We start from the raw sequence: 9071 nt of genomic DNA on the forward strand, positions 1-9071 counted from the left end.
AACTGTTGTTCCAACCAAGACCTGAGGTTCATGTGCAGATTTCCTTAGGCCTTTGGTAGATACTCCTGGGGGAATTACGCACCGAATTTATGTCCCCCGCAGATTTCTTTGCTTCCCTGCAGAAAAACGACTTTCTGATGAGGAAGCAAAGAGAAGTCACAAGAGCGGTCATGTGACCTTTCCCAGCAGTATGTTTTGGGTGCCCAGGGCAGCTGGCAGAGAAGTAAATCACTGTGGGGCAGGGGGCAGGACGGGGGAAGACCCGGCTGGTGGCTCAGCTGTTAGTCCCGGCTGGGCTGGGGAGGACAGGACTTCCTCTTCCCTTGCACAGCATCCGGGGCTGAGTCAGACCCACCCCTAGATTTCTCCCCCAGCTGCAGGAATCTCTGCAAACTCCCTCCCTCCCCCCACCACTTCCTGCCCCCATTGCTCCTCAGCTGCAGGGGGAGGGATCACTGTACAGGGAGCTGCTCCCCCATCCGCCCAACTGCCGTGTATCCAGACCCCCTCATACCCATACTCTCCTGCTGAGCCTCACCACCCGCACTCAGAATCCCCCTGAGGAGCCCCCTGCCGCTGGACCACCCCGATGAGCCACCTGCACCCAGATCCCCACCCCACCGAGCCCCAACCAGCTGCACCTGGATCGCCACCCCACTGTGTCCCACTCCCCCAGCATCTGCCTCCCCCATTGAGACCCCTACACCCTCTGCCAAGCTCTCTCTCTCCCACACCCAGACCTTCCCAGGCCCCACCCACTGAGCCCCAACCACCTTAACCTGGACCCCACTGCATCATTCCATTACCATTGCATCCAGAACCCCCCAACAAGCCTCTGTACATCCAGATCACCTGCACACCTGGATCCCCCACTGAACCTCCCACACCCAGATGGCCCCACACAGAACCCTCTCAATCCACACCTGGATCCTCCCACACTAAGCCCCTCCACACTTGGATTCTGCCAGGCTGAGCCTGCCTGCCCACACCTAGGTGCACCTCGCACAGAGGGGCAGGGCACTGGGGTGTTTCTGGGGCAGGCCCAGTCTTTGCTCTATGTCAGGGTTGGGTGCAGCCTCACCGCTGAGTCTGTCCCCCGGGGGGAGCTGCAGAGTGATCTACCACTTCTGTGCAGCCAGTGGCCTGTGCTCTCCAGTGCCATGCTGGAGCCTCCACATTTCTTTGACAAATAAAATCTGCAGAATTTTGCAGAATTTTAAAATATTGTGCACAGAATTTTTAATTTTTTGGTGCAGAATGCCCTCAGGAGTAGGTAGAGCATCTAGGAAGAACACAGTTTGGGGTAGTTTGGTTAGGGCTGTTTGAGGAGAGGAGAAATGAAGGACTGTGTCTGCCTGTCTGTCTCTCTATACAGAGATTCATGGTTAAAAGGAAAGCCTGCTATGGGGCATTTAGTGCAGTAATGGAATTGCTCCATTTATATGCTATCGTATTGCACGTGTTGTGGGTATTGTGAATAAGCATGTTCCTGTGAGTGTTCTGTGGTGAGATCATTGTGGAGTTCGTGCATAGGTTCTTTACAAGAAGTAACCATATGTGCCTATTGCACTAGTTTCGAACTCTTCTTCAAGAGCCCACCCAGAATACTGCCAAGAGCCTGCCAATTGCCATTTTATCCTGCCTGGGATACAGGGAGGGACTGCTGTCATTTGTGTTCGTCTACTGCCCTCTTGTGGTATGTTGGTGTCTAAGTATGTTTATGTGCTGTGACCATAGGAGCCTTTCCAGCATGAGTCGCTGCTGATTGACCGGAAGGAGCACAAGTTGACCAAGGCAGAGAAGAAGGCAGCAAAGAAGAGCTATGAGGAAGAGAAGCGAGCATCCGTCCCCTACACCCGTCCATCCTATGCACAGTATTATCCAGCCAGTGACCAGAGCCTGACAAACATCCCTGCCTTCAGTCAAAGGAATTGGTGGGTGCTTATTTCTTTCCATGTTCTGCTGAGGCCTTCAATTGAGGGGACAGGCAGGGGCAGGAAAAACAGCTGGGGTAGATGAAAACTAACCTGTTATCCTGGGCATTCTCACTTGGCTCCTAGGAAACAGAATACTGAGGCTGGGTGATGCCCCCTCTCCTTCCCCTGCCAGCTCTAAATACACATCCATGAAGAAGGGGAATGAAGCAAGGAAGGTGGGGAAAACAGCTGATTAGGGAGGAAGGCTCCCTTTGCAGCCTTGGGGGCACAGGCAGCCTTTCTCAGTGGAGTGGGAGGGGGGTGTCACTGATTGCAATGGTTGTGGCTGAGAGAATGGATTCTGCATCTCTCAGTATGGTACTATGCCCAGACAGATAGTGAAAGTGTCAAGACCTGCCCCCACACACAACCTTTCTGGCTAATATCCAGAGTCACTGTCCATCATCTGCCTTCACTCCACATGTCTCTGCCGTCGGTAAGAAAGCACCCCCAGTTTACAGATGGGGACACTGAGGTGAAGTGACTTGCCCAAGATCAGTGACCGTCAGGAATAGAGGCTGGGAGTCCTGACTGCCAGTTCTGTGCTTTAACTCAAGAGATCAAACTCCCTGCCATATAGCGATTCACTCTCTCTCAGCGATCCTGGAGCAGTGAGATTCCTACTGCCTCTCTCCAAAACCAGGAGCAGAGCCAAAGAGTTTCAGGGCTTTGCATTTTGGGTTTTTCTGCCTCTACAAGCAATTTCCTCTGTGCAGAGCCTCACAATTGCCCATGTGAATGGCTGAGAATGGTGGAACCAAATACAATTGGGACTCTTCCTCCAAAAGAACGTAACTCAGTTTGATACTTTCCTTTTCCCTCTTTCCACTAGGCGACCAGTCTTCAAGGGCGAGGACAAGCCAGTGGCAAGCGTCCGCCCTGTTCAGTCCACTCCCATTCCTATGATGCCTCGGCATGTCCCGTTGGGTGGCGTGGGATCGGCATCTGGTTCCAACCCTGCTGTCAGCTTCCCCATCAACTATCTGCAGCGAGCTGGTGTCCTTGTTCAGAAGATTGTCACCACAACAGGTCAGTCGTTTCTTTGGAACCAAGTTCCCCTGAGAACACAGCTGGTTGAGACAGAGTCCTGGGATCCAGAGATGGAAGACAAGCAGTCCATCCCTTGGGGATAGAACAGTGTCCCAGACAGCCATGGCGTCTCATCTGTGGCCTAAGAAGCCGGCTGAGCCCCTTGAGGGGGATTGTGTCAAGAAGAAAAGTGTCTGATTATGAATTGAAATGTGTCCCTTGAAGCATGTGCTGTGGTTTTTAAACTGAAGTGCTGGAATAAGATCCATTAGTGCAGACCGGAGGCAAGAGGAGTGCTGCTTCCCCTGCAGCAGTTTGGCTGGGAGCTGTCTGTTCTCTACTGCAGCTGCTCAACACCTCCCCTGCCGCATGGCAAGGGACGGAGGAGAGAGTAACTCTGGCTGTTCTAGTGCCTGACTCTGATTCTCTGTCCTGGCCCCAGCATAGGTTAGAGCAGTGCTATAACAGTGGCTAGGGACCTTACACCAGCTGAGGACAGCCAGAGTGCGGTGGGCTCCAGCCACTCCCTTTCCCTACCCCTCTCTAACCTTTGCCTACCAGGGAGAGAGGCATAGGAGCCAGCTATGCCAGCTCCGCCTGTTATGGATTCTCCCATACCTGGAGAATCCCCAGCAGCAGGTTTTGCACCACAGGTGTGAAAAGGGAGTAAAACAGGGCAGTGAATCTGCCCCAAAATACTGATTGGGGCTCCCTGATCTCTTTGCAGTTTGCAGGCCAAACATATTTCAAAAGCCAGGCGTGCTGCACTGTGGTACCCCTTCCAGTGCTCTGCCCAATCCTATTTCTATGTTCTAAGATGGGGCTTGTGTACTGGGACAACATGCCTTTCATTTCTCCTGATCCCCACTCCTTTCTGGGCTCTCGGTCCCAAGGGATTCCACTTCTGCTTCCTATGCCTTCTGTGTTTCTCATAATAAAACCCTGATCTCATTTGTAGCAGAATTTATTGAGGAAGCTAGCTGGGTGGTGAGGGAATTTAGCCCTGGATTTCTCCCACTCTTTTTGAGCCCATAATGTAACTTCTCAAATGCTGGCTTTCTCCACCAGATATTGTGATTCCAGGCACAAATACATCCACCGATGTGCAGGCGAGAATCAGTGCTGGTGAGAGCATCCACATAATTCGGGGGACTAAAGGTAAATCCCTGTTTTGGGGAAGAAGTAACTGCTAATCTCCTGGCCCTGATACACTAGAATCCCCCCAAATTCCTGTTTCCAGTGCTCTGCTGGCAAGATGCATTTACTAAACAGGCTTCTTCAAAGCTTGAAGAGTCAGAAAAACCAGAGGCCTTACTTGTGGGTTTAACCATGATGGGGAGATGAAGGGGACCAGGCCACTGATATTGTAATTTCCTGCCAGTGCCCCAAAGGGGGAATGGTCTGCCATCCTTCCCTTCTGAAGAGGATGGAAGCAATTTCAAGCTCCAGGGTTGCCCATCTCATTATGTTGACACACAATCTTCTATCATGTTTTGGGGATGAATAGTTCTTGACCTACTAGACTGTTGCAACCAATGGAGAAGTTGCAACTAACTGCGTCCCAGGTCAGGCTGTAAGGAGATGTGGCAGCGCATTCTCCCTTCCAGTGGAGTCCGTCTTGTCACCTTTCAAGAGTATTGCAAGCTCTAGCTCTTTCCACAAGCCTTCTCCCAACAACGGTGGAGCAGCTGGCCAGGCATCGTGTCTCAGAGATGGGGCAGGGCTTGGCCTGTTTGCAGTGCTGTAACGCTGGAGAGGTGATCGGTTGGGGCCCTGGGGACAGGGACCGTATGTTTGTTATTTGAACAGAGCCTAGTTGAGTGCCATTGAAATACACTGACAGCACTGCATAAGGGAAAATGGAACCAGAGTCATTGCCACTGGCAGAGATGATGACCTGAAAATGCGTTTGACTCTCCTGGGGGAGAAAAGGGAGCATAGGAAGGGGATTCGGGTCCTGCAGTGATTCAGCGGAGAGCCGTGTGTGTGTGTGTAACCCTTGGGCAGAGGGAAGCAGAGGGAGGGATTTTTCAGGGACAGACTGGAGACAGGCTCTAAAGGAGAGAACCAGTGTGCACCTGAGTGCAGGGGCACTCCAGCACTGAGAGTGTTCAAGAACACAGTCCCTGGCTGCCCTTGTCGCTAGCCAAGGTGCAACCCTAGGAGCTGCTGCATCCTGGTTTTACAATCTGCTCTGTTTTAGGTAAATGGCATGTGGGCTGCAGACTCCTGGCATGTTGCCAGCACAGCCCTCAGTTGGGCACAGTTTGGGTGCCTCTGGCCTGTCTGAAATGGACCTGTAGGCCTCTGACACTGGCACAGCACTGTGACACCAGCATTGCCCCATGGCAATGCTCACCGACGTGGAGAGAGAGATCAAATGTTCGGGGATTAGGGGCTGGTGTGTCTTCTCTGCTGCCCTTTTCTCTCCCTGCCTGCCCGTTCTGCAGCCTTTCCCTGGGGCAGGCAGCCAGCAGCTGGGCATGGAGCTGTTCGTGTGTCTGACCCGTTGCTTCCTCCCTGTCTGTTTCAGGGACATACATCCGCACCAGCGATGGGCGGATTTTTGCTATCCGGACCACTGGGAAGCCAAAGGGCGGTGAAGACCGTCGAACAGCTGCCTCAGGTAGGGGCTGAAGATTCTTACACGGGATACACGCCCTGAGTGCTCTCCTCCGTTGGGTTTCTGTGGGGGGTGTTTCACCGCACTGTCTTCCCCAGGGCTGTATCTAGGGGACTTTGCTTTACATCCCTGCCCAAGAGCTTCCTCTCTTCTCACTTCTTTAAATTCCACATTTTTTCTCCTCCCTGACTGATTCTATGGCAGCCCCCTCCCCGCCCCCCGCATCCCATGCCGAGTCTATTCAGTCCCCCCCCTCTCTTTTCCCAGCGCCCTCTGTCTCACCCACTCCATCTCCTTGTCACCTCCAGGCTCTCAGGGTCCGTCTCTGGAATCCACAAGCAATGGCAGACACAGTGCCTCGTCGCCCAAGCTCCCTAACACAGAGGAGCTCACTCGGCCCATTTCCCCTGACAGCCCGGAGATCATCAGCGAACTGCAGCAGTATGCCGAGGCAGCCGCTGCCCGGGAGTCTCGCCACAACTCCCCCAGCACTAACACTGTGCACGGACACCCTGCCCGGACAGACAATGCGGCCACCTTAGCAGCCCGGGGAGCTGAGCAGCGATTGGGCCTCCATTGCTTGGCTCCGTCGGTTTCTTCAGCCCTGCCAGCCACCAGCCAACATGTCGATGGTCACTCAGTGCTGGACTTACGGGGCAACAAGCGCAAGTCGACCTCGCCTTCTGTCCCGGAGGAACCAGCCCGTCGGCAGCAGAAAAAGCGCCACCTGCCAACGTCTGTTCAGTCGTACGAACACGGGTACCCAGTCTCTGGTGGGTTCACCATGCCCCCTGTTTCTTTAAACCACAACCTAACCCATCCATTTGCCCCCCAAGCAGGAAACTCCGTGTACATGGGCTCATCCTACTACCAGCTGCCCAATTTACTACCAGACCCTCAGCTGGTGTTCCCTGTGACTACTGACCCTCTGCTAACAGCCGGCACCGCCAGCTCCTCTGCTGCTACCTCAGCCACCGCCAGCATCCCCTCGTTCATGCTAAACCCCTCTGTGACGGGGATGCTGCCCAGCTACTCACTTCCCTTCACGCAGTCACTCCTGCCTGAGCCCAGGATGTTTGCTCCTTTCCCATCCCCAGTTTTGCCTAGCAGCCTTCCCAGGAGCATGGCGTCTGCCTACCCTGGCTACATGTCCCCTCATTCGGGCTACCCGGCCGGGGGCCTCCTGCGGTCCCAGGTGCCTCAGTTTGAATCCCAGGAGGCCTCAGAGGTGGGATGCAGCTCCAATGATGATGAGGACAAAGACGACGATGTAATAGAGATCACAGGGAAATAATGGGTCCAGTTCCTGTTAGATCTCAGCTTAGCCAGGAGGCAAAAGTTTCAGGACCTCTCTGGAGTCAGGATTTCACCTCTGAGCTATGGCAGCAGGGCTGGAGGAGGAGACGTTTTTAGATGTCAAGGATCTGCATTGTATTGGGGAGGGAGGGTGGGGAGAACAAAACCTGAACGGACTTGCAAGGGTGGGGGGCAGCAATGCAAACCATAGGAGTGCCTCCCTTGCTTCCTCTCCTGCATTGTCCGTGTGTCTGTCTGTGTTATCCGAAAGGGAGCCTTGATGTTGCGATTCAGTGCCCCTTCTCAGGCCTGGAGACACTGAGTTGATCTCTGTGTTTTTGAAGAGCTCCCTCTCGCGCGAACTGCCTTATCTGTGAACTTTTCTCGTCAAGGAGGCACGGGCTGGGGGTGTGCCCCAGGAGAGGGTCTCAATGAAGAGCATTTTTAATTGGGGTTGGGGAGGAGCAGGCTATATGTCGTTTGTGTAGGAGGGGAGGGCAAAGGGTGTGGGGGGGGTCAATGTGAAAACCGATTTGTCTTTTCATCCTCTTAAAAATTCAAAACACAATAATCTGACAGCTCTTGCCAGGCCCCTGCTGGAGGATGAGGTGTGGAGTGGGGAGAATGCTGAGCTGTGACATGACTCTCCAGTCTGCTCCCCCAGGGGGCCTTCTCTATGAAGCCCTCTGAAGGCAGTGACCCTAGTAGTTCTGGTGTTGGCTTCTCGAGCCTGGGTTGAGTTAGGAATCCTTTAAATCTTGTAGTGGTTTGAGGGGAATTCTGGGGACTTTCCCAGTTCCTCCGTCTCTTCCAGTGATGGCTGCCTCACCAGGCTATTGAGGGGTATGCCCTCAGGCTCCAGGAGGAGGCCTCGGGGGGAGCAGGTGGACCAGTTTGATTCCTATCAACCCCAGCCAGCAGGACAGTTTGAAAAGGGATACCATTGCGGACTCAGCACCCATCTCCATTGACTCTGTGACTGGAGCGACTGCCCCCTCCGCAGAATCTCTACATTAATTTATTTCATGAAGGCAAATATTTATTTGTTTGGGGAGTTTCTTTCTATGTTTTATTAATTGTGTTGTTTAAAAGAAAAACAAACCTGCTGGCCTCCATAATGCAGTAGTTGATTGTTGGATTGTCCATATGGGGGAGATGAGCCCTAATGACCATTTGACCAAAGCATAATCTGAAAGCAGGACCAACTGTGAACGTTCCCCAGTAGCCAGCTCCCTTGTTTGGTTCTGTTACAATGATGTGGCATTGCCTGTGCCATATACACCTCTTTGGGGGAGCATGTGACAGTAGCATGGGGTAGTTGTTACAGTGTCTGTCCATGCAGTACAAGGGATAATGACACCCCTCTGGTCTTGGGGTTGGGATCACTCTGGCAGCTGAGAAATTAAAGTGATTCCTTATCTCTCTGAGAGATTGGTTATCTCGGCTCATGATAGGTGGGCTTGGGGATCTCGTGGCACAAGACCCCCTGGCTGACATGTGGAGCGCTGTTGCTGGGCTTCAGCCCTTCCCAACTGGAGGTGTCACATGAGAGTAAAAGGCGAGAGAATGCCTCTAACACAGAGAGTAAATTGCACTGACAGTTCACCTCTCGGCGTCTGCATTCAAATCATGCTCTTGGCATTGAAATGCCACATTTACATGAGTTTGGGCACCTGAGCTAGATGGCCTGCCATCCTGTCCGCTGTGTGCGTGCACATGCACTGATAACTGCTGAGTAATCTTGGAAACTCAATGCCTGCTCAAAGGCCCAGATCCTTGAAGGGATGTAGGCTCCTAAATCCCATTGACTTCAATGGAAGTTTAGAATCTTAAATACCTTTGAGGATCTGGACCTAAATGTCACCACCTCAGGGAAAGAGAGAGACTATGAATGTCTTTGGAAAGTGGTCCATGCTGATGCTTCAGCATGGTTATTGAGATCTACTCAGACCAGCTCAGGAGGGAGGGACAAGGCATTCTGGCATATTGTGTAAGGTAGCTGTGAAGAAAGGGGAACTGCTTTATCAAGGGAAGGTGGTGCAGTGCGTGTATTTGTGTGTACCATGACAAAAGTAGGACGTTATGGGGCTTTCTCTCTGTCATTCTCTGTTTTAATGGAACTTGTCTGTCAGACATAACCACACCAT

General features: G+C 52.8%; 1 protein-coding gene across 1 annotated transcript in view; it reads left to right on the forward strand.

Annotated features, from left to right (window-relative positions):
* The window catches only part of RAD54L2 (RAD54 like 2), a 97285-nt gene extending 89900 nt beyond the window's left edge, over positions 1–7385 (forward strand). Inside the window, exons 18-22 of the mRNA XM_054035237.1 lie at positions 1738–1934; positions 2809–3005; positions 4074–4163; positions 5539–5631; positions 5937–7385. Coding sequence (XP_053891212.1) covers positions 1738–1934; positions 2809–3005; positions 4074–4163; positions 5539–5631; positions 5937–6922 — 1563 coding nt within the window. The 3' untranslated portion in view covers positions 6923–7385. The remainder of the gene's footprint in view (positions 1–1737; positions 1935–2808; positions 3006–4073; positions 4164–5538; positions 5632–5936) is intronic.
* The last annotated feature ends 1686 nt before the right edge of the window (positions 7386–9071 follow it).

This window comes from Malaclemys terrapin, chromosome 7 (genome assembly GCF_027887155.1).
Source record: "Malaclemys terrapin pileata isolate rMalTer1 chromosome 7, rMalTer1.hap1, whole genome shotgun sequence".
NCBI classification, from domain to species: Eukaryota; Metazoa; Chordata; order Testudines; family Emydidae; genus Malaclemys; species Malaclemys terrapin.